At 34.8% G+C, this 27,131-nt stretch overlaps 1 protein-coding gene across 31 annotated transcripts in view; it reads right to left on the bottom strand.

Moving 5' to 3' along the window:
• The window catches only part of Hdac9 (histone deacetylase 9), an 844,179-nt gene that overhangs the window by 101,333 nt on the left and 715,715 nt on the right, over positions 1-27,131 (bottom strand). For all 31 annotated transcript variants that reach the window (XM_074065098.1, XM_074065099.1, XM_074065100.1 and 28 more), the window contains one exon: positions 8,820-8,938. In XM_074065098.1, the coding sequence (XP_073921199.1) occupies positions 8,820-8,938 (119 nt within the window). Of the gene's footprint in view, positions 1-8,819; positions 8,939-27,131 lie in introns of those variants that run through there.

Below are 27,131 nucleotides of genomic sequence, written 5' to 3'. Positions count from 1 at the left end.
TTTACTATTTAAAAAATTTCCCTGAAAATATTTTTTGTTTGTTTTGTTAATTTTAATTTGTTTTCTTGGAATTTTGTTCAATCAGTAGACAGGAACTAAAAAATGGAAGTCTAAACTATAGTTTTAATATAGCTTTTGGTTGAGGTTTTTAAAAACATTTCAAAGAGTAAAATACTGTATTTCATTGAATCTGAGATGACATCAATTGTAACACAAAATAATTATGACCATCATCTTATATACCACTATTGAAATAAAACCTGGCCAATCTAATGAAGAAATGCCATTGTGTGTAAGTGCTGTCTCAATTTCATACATATTAAAATATGAAAAGTACATGTTAGTTTCACTGAAATACAGTACACATTTTAATGTACAGTTGCAGCATTCTCCTTCTGGGCAAATTCTGCATATGTATTTTGTTTCATGAGCAATGTTGACCTAGACCAACTTATGGTACAATTATAGTATTTTTTCTCTTCAAAGTTAAGTAATAGTTATCCTAGCCTAAGGATTGTTTTATGGCATCAATAACTAAACAGTGCAGATGGAAAATATTTTTCTACAATTTTGTTTCTCCATTGTCATATTGTGAAAGGAAACAGGCAAGTGATAAAATGAAGAAAAAGTAATAGTACAACACTGAGCACTCACTCAGTTGAATAAATCTTTTTGTTGTCATTTATAAATAAAATCATTCCCAAATCTATGTTATTTTTTTATATGCTGACATTTTTCTTCTTAATTAGCCATGCTGCTTATTTCTGTTAGCTCTTGCCTATATATAAGTGAGCAGTGTTGCATTAATTCATAAATGTCTTCAAGTCTCCTTCTCTGTGTCTTTGCAGGGGGCCATGTACCTGCTTGAGAATATAGTGAAGTGGCATACTGGCATGCATGCAGCAATGTTGAGCAAAAGAGCAAGACCCTGACTTGCAGCACAGAATGCGCCATGAAAATAGGGAACATAGTCTACAAACAAATAATACAGTACAAAAGCTCTGATGGTTTTTTTATTTGAAGAATTTTATTCAAGTAAGAAACTCATTCTTGAGAAAATTTTATTTCATTTTCTATATTTTCACAATTCAGCATATACTTCTGCAGTAACTAAAACCTCTATTCATTTATTTGGGATATATTTAGTAACTCATTAAAACCTAATGGAAAGAATATGAAGTTAGAAATCAAGTTGTGTAACTTGAATAAGGCACTTAAATTTTCTAAAATTATAAATTTAAATGACTTCCAAATTCTCTCTAGAGGCTTCAGGCTATTAAAATTCAAGAATTTAATAATAGTGATAGCAGTACAAAATATTAAAAGAAGACACTTTATATATCTTATCTCATTTAATCATAAAAATAAAATTACCTGATGCAAACACTAAGCATAATGCCTTTTACAGAGTAAACAATGATTTCTAGCAGATATTACTCTAGTACGGATGACAATAACACTACCAGGATGAAATGTATGTTCCCTTTAAGAAAATACTCTCAGGGAGGTTGTGGTCATTCTGAGGCCTACACCCAAATTATGACTTTGGGATTGTTTTTTTCCTATTTGCCTTTTGGATACTTTATTGTTATTCCATAGAAATGTTACTACTTTTTAAACTGTATTTACAATTGTAAGAGTTTTTTTTAACTGAATCCTTTTTTTAATATAAAATCATGTCATCTGCAAATGGAGATAATTTGATTTCTTCCTATCTAATGAAGATACTTTTTATTTAATTTTCTTGTCTAATTGTTCTGAATATAAGCAACCAAAGAGGACATCCTTATCTTGTTGCTGATCTTAAAGGAAAAGCTTTCAAGTTTTCACCATTGAGTACCATATTAATTATAAGTTCTTCATATTTGTTCTTTAATATGTTGAGTTACATTCCTTTTATACCTAATTTATTGAGAGTTTTTATGTAATGTTGAAAGAAATGCCTTTTCTACATCTAACAAATTTATCATATGGTTTTTGTACTTTATTCTGCTAACTGATATATCACATTTATTGATTTGTTTATATTGAACTGTCCTTAAATTCCATGGATAAATCTCACTTGAGGTGAATGATACTTTTAAGGTACTATTGAATTAGGTTTGATAGTATTTTGTGGAGTTCTTTTTTTACTCTGAACTGTTTTTAAATAGTTCAGTTCTTATAAAGACTTCAGTGGACAATTTATTCTGTATGAGCATATTAAAAATGTCAAGAGTAGAGCACACATCATTATTCCAAAATAAAATGTAGAGCATCCGGAGAGGAAAGGACTAAGTTATCTTCATCCAAAGTAACAATCCTTTATTTTCTTTTAAAAGCTTTGATATTTATTCCACTTTCCCCGGGATTTATTACAAAATAGGCATACACACAGAGATAGAAAAATGAAATGCAGGCACTTCTCTTACTAAACTGACTTTTAATTGAGAAACACACTTACTATTTGCCTAGAATCCTGCATTGCTATTGTTTCTGACCATTCTCCTATTTTGTTCAATAAGAACCTAAAGTATTTTCACACAAATTATAGTATTTGTGCCATACATTTTGTGTGCAAATAATCACCTCAATGTTTAGAAAGGGGAAGGCAAAAATGAGACGGTGATAGCGGAGTGAATAGGATCGAAGTACTTTACATGCATTATGAAAATATAGTAATGAAACCCATTAAATCTGTCTATAAAGAGGAGAGAATAAAAAAGTAATGGGGGGGTTGAATGCATGAATGTGAAAATCACAATAAAATCCCTTATACAATTAATATATACTAATAAAAATTTAGAGTAATTGAAATTATATCAATAATAAAATTGAAAGCTATTAACTCAAAATACTTAATTGTTCATTCCTTGTACTATATATATGTTATATACATGTATATACATATATATTCCTTGTATAATTATTACTTCTCTACTATGTTCTCCACCTTTTTCTGATTAAGAAATTAACCAAACCAGATGTGGTGGCGAATACCTATAATCCCATAATCCCAGCAATTGAGAGACTGAAGCAGGAGGATCATGAGTTCAAGGTCAGGTCAGGCTGGACTACACAGTGAGACCCTCTCTCCAAAAAAAAGGAAAGGAAAAAGAGAGAAGGAAGAAAGAAGAAGGAGGAGGTGGAGGAGAAGAAACTAACTAACTTGATTGCAAGCTAACTGACAAATTAGTTAGAAACAAAGTTGAGTTTTGAACATGGATTTTCTGACTCCAAAAATGGGCTGTTCTGCAAACTCTTTTAATTCTTCATGTTTATATCAAGTTTAATATTTAAAGGATTCAATAATCTTCCACTGTCCTTCTTTTTTAAGCAGGTAAAAAAAATAGTTTATCTCACCAATTAGAATTTAGCAGTTGTTAATATTTGGGGCCAGGCATTTTGCCTAAGGCCCACTGTTACAAAGAAGTCATTTGATCCTTACATTCTTTTAAAGGGAAATACTGTGGAAGTGTCTACTGTCAGAAAGAAGGGTTAGTAACATAAGTTTGTGTTAAAATATCATAAGAGATAGGAATATGTGATCCAAAATGAAGAAAAAGTGGCAGTGATGGGGGCATAACAATGACAAAAATAATGACATATTAATTCACATACATTGAATTAGTGGAAGTATCTACATGTTAGCATTACTCATTAAAAAATGTTGTAGCCTATGGCAGGTCCTGGGCTGGATTCTGAAAACAAGCACAAAAGTGTATAAAAAGAGCCTAATCTAATGGTAGCTGCATGGGATTGTGCTTTCAATAATCAATGCTGCCTGATATTCCCACAGTTTTTACCTTAATATAAAAGAACAGAAGCAGATAAGGTTTAAGGTGGTCGCTTCATAAAGAGTCAACTGTTAGGTGTCTCTAGGCAGTATTCTCCATGTGTGTTTGCTTGGTTCTGATGGTCTATTATGACAAGCCAAGGCATTGATCCCCAAAAACAGTTAGTAAAAGACACAATGTCAAATAGACTTATCACATTAGCTGAAATATAATATATGCACTTAAAAAAAAAAAGGTATATTGCTAGGTGCCTGTGACTCACACTTACAATCCTAGCTACTTGGATTGAGAGGATCACCATTCAAGGCCAGCCTGAGCAAATCGTTCATGAGACCCAATCTCCAAAAACAACCAGAGCAAAATGGACTGGAGGTGTGTCTTAAGTGATAGAGTGCCTGCTTTGCAAGTGCAAAGCCCTGAGTTTAAACACCATTCCCCCACAAAAATTGTATAATCATGCAAAAAATAAAAACAAAACATGTAACTAATTGTGATCAGGTTCTTCATAAGTTTTGATAATGAAACTTTTGATAAGAAAAAATAGAGATTAAGGATACTTATGGGCAATTTAAGATAGGTATAGAGTCATTGGAGAGAAAAGGACAACAACAACAAAAAAAAAACACAATTTGACTTCCATCAAAATGTGCTTAGCTCTGGCTTGGTCTAGGCTCAATTCTGTGGACCAGGAAAATGTGTAGATGGTGAGCATTTGGAGCTGCATACCCGTCTACATAGATGCACAGAGGGTGACGTGTACAAATGCACGATTAGCAGATGAAAACTATGTGTTGAACAAGTTTGTTCTGCAGCACTAATTTGTTGATTGGCACTTAACTTTTTAGATACTTATTTCTGAAGGACTGAATCAGAAAGTCTTTGTACTTCCCCAAAAATAACTCACAGCTAAGGATGAATTAATTCATACAAGTTTCTGTCTTCAATGTTATTGCCTTGTCATACACACATTCACAGGATTAGGCCTGAGGAATAAGAGTAACAAAAGCAAGTAACTCAATCAAGGGAAGATAGTAATTGAAGTGTTTCAGATATGTTATTTGATTTTCCCCCCAATTATTACTTGTCAAAATAATACTGTGGATTAGGTGTGGTGGCTGATGCCTATAATCTGAGCTATTCAGATTGGAAAGTTAGTGAGACCCCCATATCAACAATAGTGATAAATGTCTGTAATCCTTGCTTAGCTATGTGGGAGAGGTAAGTAGGAGGTCATGGTCTGAGGTTGGCTCCAGGTAGAAAACACAAGACTTTACTATCTGAAAAATAACTAAAGCAAATAAGCTTGAGTGCATGGCTCAAGTATAGAGCTCCTACCTTGCAAGTATAAGGTATTGAAGTCAAACTCTATTACTGCCAAAAAACAAAAAAGGATTGTATATTTACTGAGGGAAAGCAAAGAATGTATAATTGTTGAAAGGGAAGAAAAATATATTTTGATGTAAAATGCATTTGATAAAGAACTTTATTTTTAAGTAGACAATTGTATGAAGTCAGGGGTTGCAGCAATATGAGGAATTAATGTCATTGTTTGAAAGTAGCACACCATTGTAATAGCGATCTTTTTAAGCTATAGCCTGAAGGCAAATAGTGCTGAACCAGATATTCAGAAAGATCAATTGAGAAGTTTGATAGTGGGTTTAGGGCAGGAAACACATCTATTTATTTCTTTCAGAATGGAACTTAACCGTGGTCCTTAACTGAAAGAAGAACATAGACTCCAAATAAGTAGCTTAAAGTTTAAATAAACTTTTAAACTTCATCACAGATCAATCTCAATATTTTGTTGTAGTTTCAATGCAAAGGTTGCAATATATAAAGAAATAAGGGGAATGAAAGAAAAATAGCACCAGTCATGAATTGCTTTTAATTTTACAACACCTGGATGTTTAGGCTGAGAATTTTGTCATAGCACCAAACATCCTCCCTCTTTTTTTAGTCAGACAGTTCAAGTGATGTTGAAAATAAACAAAAGCTTTGTTTGTTTTGACTCTGTACCTCTTTTCCTCTAGGAAATATCAAAAATATTTTAAAATATTGATTCAATGTGTCGAGAAAATATAATTTTAATACATCTGACATGACAGTATCATTCAAACAGTTCTCTAAAACCATTGACTATTCTACTTGAAGCAAGGATGAGTTTAGCCATAACTGAAAAAGTTTAGGAGAGGAATTTGCATTTGTTTCTTCTACCAACTGTTTGCTTTAGATTTTTACCCCATTTCTAACTGCATTTTGGGACTCCCTGCAAATGGAGGTGACTTCTGGCATGAGAAAGCTAGAGCACAATTTTAATTGCTGGTCCAGATCTTCCAGAGAGAAATGTATCTGCCTGGTGGTTAGAAAGCAAAGAAAGCAAGCCAGTGGGGATAGAGATGCCCAGCAATAGGGATGCCAGTAATCCCAGCTTCTTCCCAGTTAGTGTGTGGCCTCTGTACGAAATAGAGTTGGGAAATGGAGAGTTCCATGAGGTGATATACACAGCCGCCCAGACTGGGGGGTGGAGTGGGAGCTCTGCTGTTAACTCTGTCACAAACAATGATTGTCCAGACATGTTCATGATGGTCCCGCTGTGGCTTTGTTAGAGTGTGCATCCAAACACTCTGTTTTCATGCATTTGGTGAAGTTATTTTGTCCTTTTTGGGACAATCTGAAAGCACCTCATGCAATTTCACCTACTTACAAATTCAAGATAAGTATTTTGGTTTTAACCCCAGTTATTTCAGATGGTAAAAAAGAAATTAGTTTCCTTAAATATGATATATGTGAACTGTTTCAGACAGTCTCTCCTATTCTCTCAGGACTTGAAGGTCTTTTCTCCTCATTGCATATCTTTTATTTTTTAACAACAAATATTTAGCAAAAGGGTAATTATTATAACACTTAAAACATGTCTGCATGCTTTTCTTAGAAAATAGGCCTCTACCAAGAAATCATATGATCTTTTGAGTAGAAAAGAAATCCAAGGAAAGAAATAGATATGCAGGAGTTAAGATTGCAGGAGGAGAGGTGGAAGGAATTTTATGTTCAAATTTATTCTGAGATAGAAAGCAATGAAAAGCTTATCCATAGATGGATAAACATATCTTCAAATATATTAAAAAATATTAAAGTGTACTTGCTAGAGTCTGGAATTTAAATAACCCCCAAAGTCCAATGTGTTAAAGGCTTAGTCTCCAGCATGACACTACTGGGAGGTGGTGGCCAAATGGGAGGTCTTTAGGTCATTGAAGGTGTACCCAGGATAGGAATTGGTCCCTTCCTCTTTCTTTTTTCCTCTCTGGCCATGAGATGAACAGTTTTCTTGTGCCACACACTCCCCACCACAATATGCTGCCTTGCCAAAGGCCCAAAAGCACTAGAAAGTGACTATAGACTGAAACCTCAAAACTGTAAACTAAAATAAACCTTTCCTCCTTTATAAGTTTATTGTCTCAGGTATTTCATTACAGCAACAGAACAGCTGACTAACAGTACAAAAGTGAAAAGTGGTACAACTCATAATTCTTACATCTACAACCTAAAGAAATTATGCTATTACTACTTTTTATAGTAACTTACAATAATAGCATTGAGACTTGAGCTTGGTTTGGACAAAAATGAACAAACAAAAAGATTAGTCCCTTCCAGAAAATTTTGAAAAACAGACATGTGAAAACTTGTCCCTTTGGCAAGAAGAAAGACCCAATGATCGACATTCCTCCCTCTTGAGAGAGATTAATGGCAAGGAGCACCTTTTCTAGATTTCAGTCTTTGCTCTCCTTTTGTTTTGTATTGCTTGGGTTTTTCTTATTTTTCTTTATTTAAACTACTCACCAATCTTGACCGAAGTGAGGTTTATCTGCCATGGGAAGACTGACTTCTATTTGAGTTGAATTCCATGAACAACAACGACAACAAAAGGATCATAAAGATATTTGATATGAGCAAACACCTCTTTATTTAATTTTACCCAAATTATGCATTATTATGGGTTTTTTCTTGTGGAGTTGCCTGTTTTAATATGTTTTCAATAGACAACAAGGCACCAGAACACTGGGTAAATAATAGATGTTAAAAATAGCTACTACCTAACAATGTTACTGGAATAATTAGAGAGCAGAAAACTCTCTCACATGAGAAGCCAACTGAAAACAAAGGTTGGCATGAGGCTGTTTCGTTGGTTCTTTTCAAATTAATACAGCACTCTTGTTCCAAACTCATCTCTCCTACTTAAAACTACTTGGGTTGTTTTTGTCTAGTTTGCTTTTCAACTTCCTCTAAAATATACAATAGTTGGGTCCTATCCTTTGTGTAATTTTGCATGTTTTTCTTCTTTTTTATGGATACTCATAGTGCCAGCATACATTTATAGAATATGGGCTATACATATGCCTTGCTCTCACACTCAAAGCAAGGAAATTATTCTTAAAGAAAACCTCATTTCTAGCCACATTCCACTGAGTTGTGCCTATTCAAATGCAATAAGACAAAATTCATTTCTTCATTTGGAGCCTGGTCGCTAAGGAACACAACCAAAACATTCATCTTTGTAATACAACAGAGGACCAGTAGAAACTCTGAAAATTGCCAATATGCTGTACAGAGTGTCTGAGCACTTTTGTATTCAAATCTGGAAGAGGTTTGTAAAATAGTTATTTCTATTCCATGGACAATAGAATACAAGGATGACTTCCACTCCTCTTGAAAAAATTCCAGTAGCTTTTCTAGACTCACAACTTCTCTGGTCAGTTAGTATTTTTAAACAGAAGTCCTATCACTTTTGCTTTTAAATGAAAAATGGGACTCCTAAAAGGTATAAAGGTTCTGACATGTCTCATCAATCCCATCAAAGGAAACCATTTTGTTTTTCTTAAAGACTAATTTCTACAGAGACATGAATCTGACAGAGCAATAAATCTGAATCATTTTCAAATACCTCACCAAACTTTACTGGTCCTGTATAAAAGGTGTTTTCTATCTTAAAGACCTAAAATATTATGATATAATAGCATTTCACAAAGTCCTGAAAAAGATACTTACATTTTGCTGTCACTTTGTATCCTCCCAGAGGAGGGGTGTGTCCTTCCAGGGCATCAAATCCAGTGGAAACCAGGACCATGTCTGGATCAAACTCTTTGGCCACAGGCATCACGACAGTCCTGTACAATAAAAAGGCAACAGTCACACATGGGAATGGCAAATATCTTTAAAAATTGTTCAGTGAAAACGACTTGGCAAAACCTCAAGAACTTCCCAAGAAGAAAGACATAGGGAAAAGAAAACACTGTTTGAATGGATCAAAAACTTATCATTTCCTTAATACTGAAACATATTATTTTAGCATCCCAGTCCAGTCTTTTTTTCTTTCATCTTTTTTTTTTTCTCCAAATTGAAAAGAAAATGCTCTGCAGGTACATTCTAAAGGCTGTCATAATGCATTCACATCTGTAGTTGTTTTATCCCACTGCCTATAAAAAAAAAATCCTGCTTCTTCCAAGGGAGTGACTAATGTTTTACAGAGGAAAGTCGGAGCTTTAGCAAAAACCTAGCTTGCTCTAGTTAGTGAGAACTTGGTGTAAATTTAAACTATAAATTTCTTTTGGGAAAAAGTTTGCTTTCCCAACGTTTTTTAGAAATATTTTTAAATATTTGTCATGGTAGGGGGTGACTCTTGCAAAGGAAAAACACAAAATTCCCTTAATAGAATCCAGACTATAGTGTTAAGTGAGTCCAAGGTCAGACACACCAGGAATGTGGCAGAATCATCCCTGACAGCAGCCCCTGCTGGCCTCTCAGACACGTCAGCACTTACCTTTCCTGAGCCGCCCAACCCCTCTCTCACCCATGCTAGTTTTGAGAGAAATGACTAATGGATACCCCTGGATTTTAGAAAAAATTAAAAATTTTAAAATAGACTTCAGGACCAGTGGACCACCATAAAATTTCAAATTTCAAAGACTATTTAATAAATCGAGGAAACTGCCCACTATCATGAATTTTACAAGTACTGTGTGTTTGTGAGAAATAACTAAATCATGAACACAGACATCCTTGAGTGGTAGAATAATTAATTGCTTAAATTTTTTCCTTTGTAAATTTCCTGATGATCATCTGTTAATTTTATATTTAAGTTTTTAACTGCATGTTCTCAGTTGTTGAATTTAGAAAATTTAAAAAAACGAATTGAAACTTATCTAAAAGAGATATGTTAATTCAATGTTTTTTTTCTAGTGACTCCACAGCTATAATATAAATTAGTTCTTCAAATAATAAATGACACGTATGTAAGATACTTACATGATAGTCTTTCCAACAATTCGAAAGGCACGCAAATCTGATTTATCCATCAGTAAAACTAAATAAAAACCTAACATTGGTTGTGATGTAAAATTTCATTGCTTCTTTCAATAATATTAAGAATCTCTACTATAACAAGACACCCGTGGCTCATGTTTATAAATCCTAGCTATTTGGGAGACTGAGATCTGGAGGATCTCAGGGTTCAAGGCCAGCCAAGGCAAATAGTTCTCAAGACTCCCATCACTAAAATAACCACATTAAAATGGACTGGAGGTGTGACTCAAGCAGTAGAGCACCTGCTTTGCAAGTGTGAAGCCCTGAGTTCAAATTCCAGTCCCACAAAAAAAGTCTCTAATATAGCTATGTTATCTGGAAAGATAGATAACATTCTTGCCCTTCCCTAATAACATCAATTCTTACTTTATTGTTTTCCTAAAAAGTATCACATATGACTATCAAGTCACTATTTTTCATAGAAGCAAACTAGCCACGTGTCATTGAGATGCTGGAATATAAGTTCTCTCAAAGAATCAAGAGTGTCTTATCAAGATATTCTCTTTAGCTTCACGAATAATATGTCCTCTGTTAGAGAACAAATGACGTGTTTTCTTCTGAAGTAAACAGCACATTTGTGATATACATTAATCCTGAATTTACAAACACATGTTTTTACAATTTCACAAAGGTTTTCAAAGTGCTTCATCTTACGGAACTAATCCGATACATGGCAACTTACTCCAAAAATAAGAAAATGATGGAAAAAAAGCATACTATATGATAGATTCCTTCCACATAAGATTATATATTACTAGTGTCTGAGTTGTATTTGTTCAATGAAATACATGTGCATGATTAGAATAGAGCTGTGTGATGTTATGACTCAAAATATTCTTTTATTTTGCAATTACACTGAAGGATTGGCTGAAGGTGGCCACAGATGATTATAGATCTGGTAATGATGATAACGTTTTCATTCATTCATTTCAACCAAGGATGTACTGCATTGCAAGCACTGTTTTGGCTTCAGTGGGCTCAATTTCTAACTGAATTTTATTTATTTTTCTATAGTTGACATTAATCATCTGTACCTACCTCTTTGATAAACTGATAAAACTAAGACTTCACAGATACCTCCCTCCCTCTCTCTCTCTCTCTCTCTCTCTGTGTGTGTGTGTGTATGTGCGTGTGTGTGCACAAGTCTTTCTTTCTTTCTTTCTTTCTTTCTTCCAGTACTGTGATTTTCATCTGGGCCTCATACTTTCTAAGCAGGTGCTTTACCACTTCAGCCATACCACCACCCCTATAGGTCTCTTTAGTTTGGCAATTTTTTAAGAACCACCATGGAAATGTTTTCTCACTTCTATTTATGCCAGTCTAGATTGATATTTATTCAAAAGTTCCATAGTATCTTCTATGGTTTGAATATCTTTCCAAAACTCATGTTGAAATTTAATGGTCATTGTTACAATATGAAGAAGTAGAGAGTCTAAGGAATGACTAAGCCATAAACGGGTAATGCCATTGTCATGGGAGCAAGCTTCTAATAAAACGATGTTTGCTCATTTTTTTCTGTCTTGTGTATGCTTGCTTGCTTTTCCACCATTTTATCACACAGCACAGAAGCTGTGCCAGATGCTAGCACAACAGTCTTTTACTACCTTGTCTCCAGAAGCATTAACCAAATAAATCTCTGTTTTATGTCAATTATGTAGTTTCAGGGATTCTGTTATACCAACACAAAATGTCTATGACAGAGTGTGAAAGACTGAAAAACTTTTATGAGAGTACTGAGAAGCAAAAAATGTAATTTTTATTGGAACAAAACCTTAAAGCCACTCATTTAAAGTTTTATCTGAAGAACTTATTTTTTCCTGGTTAAGGATGGCAAACAAGGCACAGATGGTTGTGTGGGCTAATACATATTTCTTAATAACAATGACACCCCATTAATTAATTACTACCAAAATACTGTTTTCTAAAATTAATTCTCAATGAAAGGGTCCAGGGATCCTTAGAAAAGTGATTGATTCCAGAACTGTATTACAGAAAATACAAGGTAACTCTGGAACATCTTATGGTGACAGAAAATAATGAAATGCTCAAAAACAGATAAGGACATGTTGACAGGCATATGAACTAATGCAAAAGAGCCCATAATAGCCAAAGCTGGAACTATTTCAGGAACAAAATAAATGATGATAAACTGGACTATAATCCATAGAATCCAATAAGTATTCATGAATCTATAATATGATAAACATATAGATAAATAAATGGAGAGGAGAGGAAGCAGCTTTTCCTTACAGAAATTATCAACTAAATAAATGTAGATGAATAGAAAAGAAGGAAAATTGCAGCTCAGTGAACCTGGGAATGCTGCTAATGTCTGGGTAAGAGATGACTACAGGAGATCTGACATGGACCTGCTGAAAAATTTAACCAATGAGTGAAAGTTGCAGTGGTCAGTCTGAAGATCATTGTGGATACAGGGCTCCAAGCCTATGGCTGGCAGAGTTCTCAGCCTCCACCTTACAACTATGTGGGGATTGGTTCTAGCAGTGATTGAGACATCTGAGCTCAGGTGCTATGGTTTATGTGATTTTCCAGACTACTCCCTTATACATGGAGCCTAACTTCTGGGTCAAGTCTGAAAGCACTGACACCAGCAGGTAGAGTGCCTGATTCTCTCAATTCTCCCTGTCTGACTCAGAATTCAGTGCTCTGTTTTTTCCCCCCAATCTCCAACACATTAAGGGGATACTCCTAGGCTTAGATGCTTGCTGCCCTGGGAGCACAAATTGGGGGAACTGTGGAGCAAATGGTAACCTCTTCAGCCCACAGGCTGTAAACCTCCTCATGGCCAGCAGCAGTTCCCAGTACACAAAGAGAGCAAGTGGCTCACACCAGGAACGAGTGGCTCAAACCTGAAATCCTAGCTTCTTGGGAGGCTGAGATCAGGATGATCATGGTTTTAAGCCAGCTCAGGCAAAAAGTTTGTCAGATCCCATTTCAACTAAGAGCTGGGTATGATAATATGCACTTGCCACCCCAGCTATGTGGGAGGCTAAGATCCAGAAGATCACATTTCTAAGCCAGTCTGGTCAATGAAGTTTGTGAGACTCCATCTCAAGAGAAAAAAGCTTGGCATGGTGGAAAGGGTAATTAAAGGATTGTGATCCAGAACAGCCTAATCCAAAAGTGAGACCCTAACTCAAAAGTAACCAGAGACATCAAGGATGGAGGAATGGCTTCAGTGATAGATCATTCACCTAATAAGCCCAGAGTTCAAAGCCCAGTACCATAAAATAAATGAATAAATAAATAAATAAATAGAAGAAGAAGAAGAAGTTTCTAACGTGAAAGCAACCCTGAAGTAGACTACTTTCCCAACCAGCCCTCCCTCAGCCCATATACAGCAACAACTTGTACCCCTAGGAACTAAAGATACCTCAGCTAGTTTTTTTCTTTCTGAGTGGTGCTGGTGAGTAGGCCTGGTGCCTTGAGCACATGAGCAAATGTTTGGCTACTGAGCTACGTACCCAAGTCCAGTGGCAAGAAATTACACATAAACTCTGCTATTGCTAAGTCCTACCTAAACATTGAGACTACTTCAAGGGAAAGGCTATAGGTGATTAAAACCTATAACCAATGACTTTGGTGACAAAAACATAAATCTCAACACAAGAAATATGAAAAAAAAGGAACAATATGATTCCTCCATCTGTTACAATAACATATTGGTAATAATATTAAAGTGAATGAAATTTCAGACAAAGAATTAAAAAGAATAATTATAAAAATTATTAATGAACTTAAAGAGGACACAAACACTTGAATGAATTAAAGTAGCATACAAATAAACAGCTAAATGAAATAAGGAAGAGACTGCAGGATAGGAAAGAAGAACTCAACAAAAATATTAGAAATACTAACAAAATCAAATTAAAATTCTGGAAATGAAAAGCTCAATAAGTCAAATAAAAAAAACTCAGTTGAAACCTTCACCAATAGACTGGATCAAGGTGAAGACAGAACATCAGTAGATTTAAGACAAGAATAACAGGAGATTTCTCAGCAGAAACTCTAAATCCAAAGAGGGCATGGAATGATGTGTTTTAAGCTCTGAAAGAAAGTAACTAGATTGCTTTATCCAGCAAAGCTATTATTTCTATTTGAGAAGGCATAAAAATCTTTCATGATAAGCAAAAACTTTTTGATCACTAATCCAACACTGCAGAGACACTTAAAGGAATCTTACACAAAGAAGAGGAAGATAAACAAAGCCATGAAAATAAAGGAAAGAATGAATCTCACTAGATGTGTAGATAAGCAACTGAGGACTAGGAAAGACAAAATGACAGAAATTGCTGCATACCTTTCAATAATTAACTTAATGTTAATGATCTCAATTCAGTCAAAAGAAACAGACTTGTGGAAACAAGACTTAACCATTTGTTGCCTACAAGAAACACACCTCAAGCTTAAAATGAAAATATAGAGAAAGCTATTCCAAAGAAATGGAGGTCAAAAGCAAGCAGGAGAACTTATAACTATATCACAGAAAGAATACTTTAAACCAAAATTAGTTGGAAGAGACAAAGAAGGTCACTTTTTCAAATGAGAACAATCCATCAAGAATATGTGACAATTTTAAGTAATATGCATTTAGTATCATACACCCAATTCAGTTTTTCAATTTTGAACACAACTGGACAGAAAAGCAGAGATACCGCTGAAAAGATAAGTGAAATTGATAAACCTTTAGTCAAATTAATCAAAAGAGAGAGAATTCCAAAATTAAATAGAGGTAAAAAGGTATATATTATAACAAATACCAAGGAAATTCAAAGAATTACTAATAGTTCAAAAACTTATTTTCCAATAAACTGGAATGTCTAGGAGAAATGGATACATGTATAATTGCATATGAGCTGCCAAATTGAACCAATAGACTACAAATAACTTAAATAGAATAGAAACAATGAAATTAAAACAACAATAAAGAGCCTCCCATCAAAGAAAATCCAGGACTGGATAGATTCATTTCTGAACTCTGCCATACCTTTAAAGAAGAATTAATAGTATACTTCTCAAACTATTCCATAAAATAGAAAGGGAAGAAATACTACAAAAATAATTCTATGAAGCCAGTATTACTCTGATACCAAAATTAAATAGAGACCAAACAAAAGAAGAAAATTATAGACCAATTTCCTTGATTAACATAGGTACAAATATTCTCAAAAAAAATGCTTACCAACCAAATTCAAAACTCATTTTAAAAAAAATACACACAACATGATCAAGTTGGTTCCATCCAAGTGATGCACTGACAGATTAATATATGCAAATTAAGGAACATAATAGGCCATATAAAGAGAATATAGGATAAAAATCACATGATTATCCCATCAGATGCAGAAAAAAGCCTTCACATAATTCAATATCCCTTTGTGATGAAAGCCCTGAAAAAACTAGGAATAGAAGGCCTGTACTTCAAAATAATAAAAAGTGTATATGACAAACCTATAGCCAACCTCATACTAAAAGAACAACTGAAAGCATTTCCTCTTAAGTTGCAATGAAACTGGTGCCCACTCTCTATACTCTTATTCAATATAATGCTTCAATTCCTATTCCAAAAAATGAGGCAAGAAAAATAAAAGGGTTTTGAATAGGACAGGAAGAAGTCAAATTATCTCTATTTGCAAATGACATGATTCTATACTTATGGCAAAATAGTCAGGCACAAAACCACATACAAACTTGATAGTTTTTCCGTATACCAATAACAAACAGGCTGAGAAAAAATCAGGAAGACAATCCCATTCGTGAGAGTCTCAAAAAGGAAATGTAATGCTTAAGAGTAACCTTATCTAAAGAAGTGAAAGAGTCTACAATAAAAACTAAAAATCACTGAGGAAAGAAATTGAAAAAGATTGTAGAAGATAGAAATACCTCCCATGTTAGTGGATCACAGAATTAATATTGAGAAAATGGCTAAGCTACTGAAAGCAATCTATAAGTTCAATGCAATCCACATTAAAATTTCAATGATATTCTTCACAAAAATAGAAAAATCAATCCTAAAATTAAGATAGAAGCATAAAAGATCCCAAATAGCCAAAGCTATCCTAAGCAAAAAGAGCAATGTTGGAGGTATCACAGTACCTGATTTCAATTTATACTATAGAGCCATAGTAACACAAACAGAATGGTACTGGTACAAAAACAGAAATGTAGATCAATTTAATAGAACGGAAGACACAGAAATAAGTCTACCCATCTACAGCCATCTGATTCTCAACAAAGGTGCCAAAAATATACATTGGAAAACAGTCTCTTCAACAAATCATTCAGGGAAAACTAGATATCCACATGTAGAACAGTAGAACTAGACCCCTGTTACTCACTCTATATGATCAATTCAAAATGCATCAAATATCTTAATGTAAGAGCCAAAACTTTGAAACTACTACAGGAAAACATAGGCAAACTCTTGAAGATATAGGCATAGACAATGACTTTCTAAATAAGTCTCCAGTAGCCTAGGAAATAAGAGCAAGAATTGGTAAATGGGATTTCATCAAATTGAAAAGCTTCTGATATCAAAGGAAACAATTACCAGAATTTAAGAGACAACCTATTGAATGAGGAAAAAAATGTTTGCCAGCCATTCATTGGACAAAGGGTTCATATCCAGAATATATAAAGAACTCATAAACACCAAAAGAACAAATAACCCAATTAATCAATAGACAAATGAATAAAACAGATTTCAAAAGAAGTACCTATTATCAATGAATACATGAGAAATGTTCACCATCATTAGCAATAAAAGAAATACAAAACAAAACTACATTGAGATTTCATCTCACCCCAGTCAAAATGGCAATCATCAAGAAAATAAACAACAAAAAATGCTGGTGATGATGCAGGGACAAAGGAACACTGGGAGTGGGAGGGAATACACTGTGGGAATATAAATTGTGTAATTATTATGGACTTTCCTCAAAAAACTAAAAGTAGAACTGCCATATAATCTAGCTATACTACTCCTAGGCATATATCCAGAAGAATACATGTAAGTACATAATATAGACACCTGCATATCTATGTTTATTGCATCATTATTCACAACAGCCAAACTATGGAATCAGCCTAGATACCAATTAATTGATGAATGGATAAGGAAAATATTTTGTATATACCCAATGGAGTATTATTCAGTTATAAAGAATGAAATTATGTCATTTGCAAGAAAATGGATGGAACTAGAAAAACATCATGTTTAGTGAAATTAGCCAGACTAAGAAAGACAAGTGAGACATGTTTTCTGTAATTTGGAACTTAGACTGAAGAAAAATGATGCCGTCAATGTAAAAGGGGGACTGTTTGGGAGGTACCAGTAGGGAGAAGAGCCAAAGGAGAGGTTGGTCAGGGGATGAGTTCACTCAAAGTATACTATATGCATGTATGAAAATATCACAGTGAAATCCTTTTGTACAATTAATATATGCTAATAAACAAATAAAATAAATGACCATATTCATCAAAAGTCATGGCTATGCAAAATAAAGCAAGACTAAGGAATTGTAAGGACTGGAGTAAACTAAGGAGGCATGACATAAAAGTGCAGTGTCTGAACTAGAACTGAACTAGAGTCTGGGGAAAAGAGAGGACATTAGTGGAAAAAACTAAAGACCCATATAAAACCTGTCTTTTAGTTAACAGCATTGTACAAATACTAACTTATCAATTTCCATAATTTTGTTCTATATAATTTTTACATTAGGGGATTCAGGGTAATACATATAGTAACTTTACTATTTTGCCGTTTTCTGCAACCTCAATATTCTTTCAAAATAAAAGATAAACAAGTATCAGATTTTAAAAAGTTAGCAAGAAAAGGGAATGGAAGAATTATCACAGACTATATTAACAAATTCCTAGAATAGGGAAATTGTAGGCATACCAGGAAAATGAAACAAACAAAAAGGTAGTTACTGTCTTGTATGCGCTATTGAGGGGACCACAGAAGAGATGGGTCTACCCACAGGAACACCCCTGAGAAATAGTTATGGTGAAGGGAAAGAGAGTAATAAGGATTGAACACAAGAAGTTAAAGAAATGCCATTCAGTTAAGCACACTGGCCTGTACCCCAGCACCTTAGTTATCAACAACCAGGCTGAACAGTCAATTACCTCTTTTTTCACAGCAAAGGATATGTAGGGACAAAGCTAAGTCTTCTCATGTGGACATTGGATATTCCCCAATACTGTTGTCCTTATTTTGTCAATTAAGGTTATTCAGAGACCACTAGCCATCTTCCTGAATGCTAATCTCGAGTGAGGTTTGGTGGGTGTAAAAAGACTTCACCCCTGGCTGCTAACATAGACTCTTCATTGACCCACTGACACAATCACCAAAAAACCTGAATCCAGCTGCTTTCCTAAATATCAATGGAAAATCAGGGATTTCCTGACATATGAGAAGACCCAAGGGTATGGGAAAAAAGATTAAAGAAAACTTCAAGCTAAAATAAACCAAACAGGGATAGTTCAAGCAAAAGAAATAATATTCTCAGAGTTGCAAGAAAATATTTTAGCTTAAAAACAAGGGCATGCTGTTATGAAAAGGAACAAGGAACAATGGAAATACTTAAGAATAAAAAGTATAATTGCATAAATCTAAGAATTGATAGAAATTTCTGAAAAAACAAAATTGAAGTAACCCTCAAAACAGGAAACAAATTAGGTAAAACATGAAATAGGTGAGAAAATATGAAATTTAAAGGATCATTGTAGAAGCCCTCTATTAAAAAATAAGAGTCCCTTGAGACAGCCAAAAAAAGAAGAAGAAGGAATTTTTCAACTAACAAAAAGTGTTGATAATATTTTAGAGACTTGAAAATACCCCAGTGTCTAATCAGTGTGAAGCTCTGTGTATTAAAAAGTACACACTTAGACATATTTTTGTACATCTTCACATTTTTAGAGATGCTTAAAAAAGAAAAAGGGTAATCTTAGAAGAAACTGAAAGTAATATTGACAGCAAAGTCCTAACTACTAATAGTGATTAACTTTACATTTCAAGGTAAAATAATTTTTAAGCTTTAATTGTGCTTCCAGCTACTACATGCTAGTATTTAAGTATGTGACAAATAGAGATATTTTAAGACATGTAAAGACTCAGAAATTGAACTTTAACACACACTTTCTGAAAAACTTACTTCAGAATATACTTTTGCAAAGAAAGGAAGTAAATCAAATAGGTGCTATACCGGGGAAGAATGAAGAGGGTCCAGTAATGGTTTATACATATATTTCTTTGCTAGAAAACAAATGATTGAAGCAGTAATAATTGCATGCCTGTTTTTTCATGTTCACCACTGCTGATTCTACCATGCTTTTCTGGAGTGCAGCCCTCCTCCTTCTTCCACCATATTTCCATCCCAGGTGAGGCTCAAGCCACTGTGTTCATCAAACTTATAAAAATAACAAAATATGACTAGACTACTAATAAAGAGAGACACAGATCATGTGGATGGATACTAAACTCAGTAAGGAGAAAAGAATCCCATTCAGAGTCTCTTTCCATGAAATTTGAAGCAATTGATTCAGATTCTGAACTTCCGTCTTCAGAATTAGACCTCTGGAACTATCTCATCTCTAGTCCAGGGCCAAACCATTTGTGGCTCTAACACTGAGCCACCTGAAGTGCTCTTCTTAAGCTGTTTCCCATGACTGACTCTGGCACGTGTTGAGTGAGCAGCAGCACCATAAGACGCCACACATTCTTTTGACACTGCAGGAAGGCAGCACCAGAGGAGCATTGCTCTGAATTTAAGGAAAGCAAAAGATTCTACTCCATGCCTGCTACTCATATTTAAAATTATTTCAAAGCATCTCAACCCACAGACTCACCAAATAGTACTGTCATGTCCATCTGTCAGTTATTTATTGAGTCTCTGTTTTGTAGGAAACAATGTGATGGAGCTGGGATTCCAAGATACAAATAAGTCATAGCTCTCCCCACAAAAAAGATGGTGGGAGAGAAGGAAAGTTGTAGCAAACATGTCTTTGCCATATGGTGCAGTAAAATCTCAGGCACACACAATGCACAAGAGACACAAGAGAGTGGGCAGCTGGCAGGGATGAATCAGTATGAGGAAAGTATAGCAGAGGGGCCATGAAAAGTAAGTGTGGACTTTATTGCAGGGGAATGCCAAAAAAAAAAATAAGGTAGGGGAGATTGTTCAGCCAGAGAGCCAAAGTAAAGGCAAGGGCATGGATGGCATGGTGAAGAGTTTGTATGCCTGGGCACTTTACACCTGAAGTAGCAATGGTGGAGAAGATTGAAGGGTAAGGGGATTCAGAGGGTGAGGGGACTCCAAGCCCACGTGTGAAACAGCAGCAGAAGAGTCTGATGGGGACAGAGGTAAATGTTCCAAGAACTGGAGAGTGGATAATTGAACAAATGCATCACAAAGATCAACCCATTCACTTTTTTTAGTCAACAAATCTACACCAACCACCAGTGGTGAGCCAGGTACTGGGGTAGGCCAGGGTTCATAGTAAACAAAGCCCCTATGTCTTGCCTTTGTGGACTTTATATTTTAATAGGAGAGAAAGACAGTGAATAAACAAACAAGTCAGCATGTAGTAAGGACTAAGGTGAACTGTAAATTATATGGAAAGTCAAGGAAGTGGTTCTAGTTTAGAAACGGACATACAGAGAAGGCCATTCTGAGGTGGTGAGGTGGGGCTGAGAACTGTACTGCATGTTGTGGAGGCAGGTCAGTGCAATTATGGGAGAACAGCAGCCATCAGAAGGGAAGCAGTACAGATGTCCTGAAGTGGGAGGGTCTTCCTTGTATTTGGGGAATCATAAGGATGTTATTGTGCTTGACACAAAGGACATAAAAGAGAAGTTAGAAATAAAGTCAGAAATGTGGCAATAAAGTCAGTTTTTGTAGGAAATTGTAGCCCATGGTGAGGACTTTTTATTTCGTTCTGAACAAGAAGAGAAACTTGAAAGATTTGAGTAGGCAGTGCCATGATCTGATTTATATCACCTTTGAGTCAGCAGATTTTTCATCCCCTGTATAATTTATAATGGCATATTATAATCATGCATATGCTTGTCGAAAACATTGCTAAATTTAACCCTCTTTGGAAGGCTTTTGGGGGAACCTCAACATCCCTCCTCTTTCTCTCTCATGCAATGTTCCAATGTTCATCAAACCAAGATGTTTAGGAGTAATGCAGTGGATGGTAGCTGAATAAAGAAAATGTGGTACTTATATACAGTGAAATATTATTTAGCCTTTAAAAACAGAGAAATGTTGCCATATGTGACAATATGGATGATACTGGAAGACATTTTGTTTAGTGCAATAAACCATTCACAGAAGCATAAACACTGCATGATTATATTTGTTTGAGTTATACTACATAGTTCAGTTTGTAGAAGGGAAGAGAACAGTGATGATTGTTAGGGGATAGGGGGAAGGGGAAATTGGGAGTTGTTCAGTTAGGCAAGATGAATAAGTTCTAGGAATCTGTTTTACACCATTTTGCCTGTGCATAGCAATACTTTATTTTATAGCAAAATATTTTTAAGAAAGTGGAGCTCATGTAATATTCTTCCCACAAAAGGAAGAAAGAAAAGGAGAGAGGGGAAAGAGGGGGAGAAGGAGGGAGGGAAAAAGAAGAAAAGAAAAAACTAGGAGGATTAAAAATAAATTGATAATTTGCCACGCTTACTCAAAAAATTATTAAACTCATAGAAAAATTTATTGGTAGTTACTAGGGGAATGGGGGAGGGGGGAGGGGAGTTACTGAATAATTGTTTAATGCATACAGAGTTTCAGTTTGGGAAGATGAGAAAGCTCTGGAGATAGACAGTGATCATTTAACAACGAGTACTGGGTACCATATGAAAATTGAATCTCTGTCCACAGTGTATAATTCTCAGGGAGAGGAATGATGTCTGAACCCCAACTTAAGACATCCAGTTTCAGCTTCTGGCATTGCTCTAATTGTGTCACCTTAGCTGTTTCCTCAGCTGTCCAACAGGCAGGAGACTCACCCAGATGATCTCTAATCTGTGAAGCAGATCTCACACACTCTGACTGCCTGTGTCTCAGAGCTCCTACCCCAAAGGGAGAATTTTTCCTTCCTAATTTCGTTCTCCTGATGTACAACTTATTTTCTGATCAAAATCTTTGTTACAACTCCACAAATTTGTCCTTATCCTTTGAGGTCTATTCTAAAGTATGACTCTCTTTCTGTTGATGCCTCTACACTCTAGAGTAAACCACTTCACTCTAAGAACAAAGTTTACATAAGCTGTATTCCTAAAGCAAAATTATCACTTCTACAGAGATTGATGTTCTAAATATGACATTTAGTGAGCTTATATCATTTCTCCACATTAAAATACCAAAGCTAAGAATAGCACTCGATGTTTTTGAAAGGAATTAGTTCTTGATAAGAAGAACCCTATGTACAAATAGCACATATGTATATCATACCATAACCCAATATATTCTACCTAGGATTATACATGTGTGTTCATATTTATTCAATATATTATAGTCCAGAAAACTAATTATTTTAACTATTTTTCAATGTGACATTTAGTATTTATGTTGGCTTATTACATTAAAATGTCAGTGCTAATTTTTTTAACTCAATGCTTTTGGAAAAGAATGAATACTTAAAATGATTAAGGGACTTTCCTTGCCTCAGATGTGTCATGTAGTCAGTAACAGTCTTACTAATTCAAATATTGCCTAATGTGTCTCTGAACTGAGAGTCGAGAGGTACAACTTTCTCAATGATCTCTCTTCCTGGCTTTAGGATATTGCCATTGAGAATAGTATTATTACATTTATGTTCACACAGTTGGTTTTCCTCTGACTGTGAAATGATGCCACCTCTCTAGGCAAAATTCTCTACTCAAGGATAACAAACTTAGCAAATTTATAAGATTGCTTATCTATAGATAAAGAAATTCTTGTGTGGTTACTGTGGTTAACTTACATAAACACAGAGATAACAGAATTCAGGTTTTGCTTTTGCTTAACTTTTTATTGGAATCTGGTCTAGAAAAATACACATACCAGAATTAGGAAATTCTGAGAAATGCTGGGCTCTGGTGGCTCATACTTATAATCCTGGCTAGTTAGAAGGCTGAAATCAGGAGGACTGCAGTTCTAGGTCAGCCCAAGAAAATAAGTCTTTGAGACCCCATCTCAATGGAAGAAATCTGAGCATGGTGGCATATTCTCATCACTCCAGCTATGATGGCAAGCTTAAAAATAGGATGTTCACCATCTAGACTGGCCTAGGCAAAAAGCAAGATTCTATCTCCAAAATAACCAAAGCAAAAAGGACTGGAGATGTGGTTCAAACCCATTACTACTGAGAGAGAGAGAGAGAGAGAGAGAGAGGGAGAGAGACAAGAAAATTCTGAGATTTGCTTAGTTTGGACTTTTCAGATGTCATTTAAGAGTTAATATCGAGATGTCATTGAAATAAACATTCTTTTGCTGGGCTATATAGAATGTAGCATATTCATAAACACATCTCTATACAAATGTGTTTATATATGTCCTTTCTGAGTCATTATTGCATGAAAGTATATAAACACCATATATTTTAATATGCCAAAATGTGGCAATAATTTTGTAACAATGGTTCTTATGAAATATTTTGTACGATTCCAAATGTGGGTCCAGTAATTTACAGATAGTCTTACAGCTATAACTGCTGCAATAGGTGTTGTTTTCTTTATGGTTATAACAGGTGCCCACACAGCTGCTAATTCCTTATCTTTGAAGGGAGCTAAAAAGTCTAATTTCTCTTACATCTATCTTTATCATTACTTCTTTTTTTCCCTGTTTCTATTTTTAAATCTTCTTTTAGCCCAATTTATTCTTAAAGACATGAAAAGATTGTTAGAAAACTTCAGGAAACATTTTACACAAATCAGAACACAAGATTTTCAACTTCGTTTCCTTAAGGGAAACAAAAGGCAGCCAAGGAAGAACGCACACTCAGAGAAGAGAGTGAGCCACATATTCAGGCAAGAGAGGCAGAATAAGCTCCTGTGGCATGTATCTTTCCAAATCTTTGTTTATTTTCATTTCTATAGCAACCTGGTGGCTATAAAACATTGCTGTAATGAACAGAAAGTAGAACACAAATGACAGTAAAACGTTCTTATAACTGAAATAGCAGAGAATCCTTCTGAGAATTTGGAAAGACCGATTTCTTTAATGGGTTCATGGCAGGAAAAATGCCTACCTAAGTGAATAGAAAGTTTTCCCTCCAGAGGGACAATAAGATGCCTGTGACACGTGAACTTCGGAAACTTAATTATGTGCCCATTTTCTTGTTATTACTTTCTTTATCCAAAAAAATCCCTAAAGACATTTTACTACCATCAAATCAGTCCTAGGGATTTCTCTGCTTTCAGCGAGGTGCAATGTGGAGCTTACTACACATACTGCATTTCCCATCACCCGATGAGCAATGCAAAATATTCATTTTGTAGTTTCAAATGGGTCCCTCTTTGGTCTTTGCACAAACGATTGTGTTCCATAAAATATTATTACATGAAGCCAAAGGACCCTGGCTAAAAATTAAACTCAGGATTCCAATAAAATCATACACACACACACACACACACACACACACATACACACAAATGAAAGAGAATGTTAGCCTTTATATGTCTTTTCAAAAAAATAGGAGAGGGAGCTTTGTAGACATAAAAAGAAGTAAAAAGAAAGGTCAAACTTTACTGTAAGTAAATGTTCTGTGGTTTATGGAATTCACAAAACAAATTACAGCATGACATCCTTTTCAAGGAACTGTTTGTGTCTTTGGGAAAAGTGTGTATTATTTTTGGTGAACTCTACCTTTTGATGTGGCCTTTCTGAGAGAGCCCACATCATCAAGATTTTTTTTAATTGAATAACAATGTGAGATGAACAAGACAAAAGGAAAGCTCATTTAGTAACTTAAATCCTTTTTGTTCCCCGAGGCACTGCCAGAAAGAGACCAAGAAGGAAGAAAGAAATTGAGGCCTGAGTGGAACACTGAAGTGCAGAGACAGGCTATGCCTTCCATCAGGAGACCAAGTCAGGATCTAGGAGCTTCAATTTTATTCATATCTAACATGACAGGTGAGTAGGATTAATCTCAAACCTACAGAAATAGTTAATGTATGTTGAGGGCAAGTTAACTCTTTTCTTCTAATAACAATAAAATATCAACAATTTTAAGATTAAATGTGCCAGGCAGAGAGTTACACAATTTGTTTTTGTTACTTTTTTTTTTCTCCTTTTAATTCTGTAGTGCCTACAGCAAACCTGAATTTATGTATTTTTATCTCTCACTTTGTAGCTAAGGAAACTGAAACTCTATAGGGTCAAAAGATTTAGTTAACTTAATTTGGCAATTAACTAGCTGAACTGGGATCTCTCTGTATCCATAGATCTTGTACTCCAAAATTTGTCAATTTCACTTCTTTTCAACAGCATTATTGGCATTAAAAAGTAATGTTTCTTAATGATATGATTCTATGACACAATTATATCTTGTGCATCTAATTAATTACTTCAATATTCCTGTGAGTTAGAAAGGAAGCAGATATGCCATTCTACCCTCATGCAACAGCAAACAGGTACAAATCCAACCCCGATATTAATTGTACCAATAACTCTGAGCTTTCCAGGGAAGCATGATAAATAGTTGACATTTTCCATTTTATTAACTATGAGAAAATATACAGTGGCTAGTTAAACTACGAATGGTCAGTTGGATTAGCATGAAAACAATTTCTAATATTATTAACACATTCCAGATAAAAAGAAAAATTAAGCTGATCATCCATTTTTCCAAACATCCAGATATCTGGCTTCATATACACAAATATTTAGCTATCTGACTATTTTCATTTTCAAAAAATTGAATGTTATGGTGGCATCTGGACACTGCTATAGTGATACAGGGACATGCTGAATGAGCTGCTAAACAACTGGCACAACACAAAATTCTGATGGATGAAAAGCTTGGAGACTGTATTCTTTATGCACGCACATTTGTCTTATGACTAAGTAATCTTCAGTCATCAGTACAAAAGCACATCACCTTCATATTAAAAGACTTGTGTTGCATTTCAAAACCTCCCCAATTAGCAGATATCATATAAATACATTCAAATTTATTTGCATATGTCACATTCTCATTCTTTGAGAACAAAGTAACAGGAAGCTTACTTAGACAAGTTCATCTTATTAACAGATTTGCCCATTTGTCCATTCATTAATGTATCCCATAAATATTCATTGGGTGTTGACACTGAATCTCAATGCCAGGGTGTCAAGAACTGGATTTTATACTATGAGGACAGTTTCCCATACTTAGGAAGCTCACATGGCCTGTGTAAAACAAATCTGTAAACAAATTTTCTTCAGTGTAAAGTGATGCATCTCTAAAACAGGTATAGATTTTTTCTTCCAGTTCAGAATGATAATTTCTCTTAAAAAATAGAGCTAAGCATGTAGACATGAAAAACATTATTGATTGTCCCTAGGGAATATAAAAAAGGCCTTATGGCTTGAAATGATATTTGAATCAGCTGATTAAACAATGGCTCAGTGCATTTCAAAATTTTCAAACAGCAAAAAATCACATTTCATCTCATTAAATAATACGCACATACACCCTTAAAACATGCTTTGTGAAGTAATACTTAATGCTCTTTTCTGTTATATTCCACTATATTATCTTTCAAAATGCCAATCTTAACCCATTAAATTGGTGTCATAGCCTTTTGATAAGGTACAACTCATAGCTAAAAACAATATTCCATTAAAGGAAATAATTCCAATCAAAGGGAGGAACATGTTCTAGTCAAGGAATTCCTGAAACATGGCTGATAAAGAAAATGGGATAAATTTTATTGGAGTTGAATCATGGCATACATGCAGGTAAAGAGATAAAAACTGGATTGGAGGAAACAAAATAGAAAGG

The sequence above is a fragment of the Castor canadensis genome, chromosome 2 (genome assembly GCF_047511655.1).
Source record: "Castor canadensis chromosome 2, mCasCan1.hap1v2, whole genome shotgun sequence".
Lineage (NCBI taxonomy): Eukaryota > Metazoa > Chordata > Mammalia > Rodentia > Castoridae > Castor > Castor canadensis.
The sequence above is the reverse complement of the archived record's forward strand: the minus strand, read 5'-3'. Positions and strand labels throughout refer to the sequence as shown.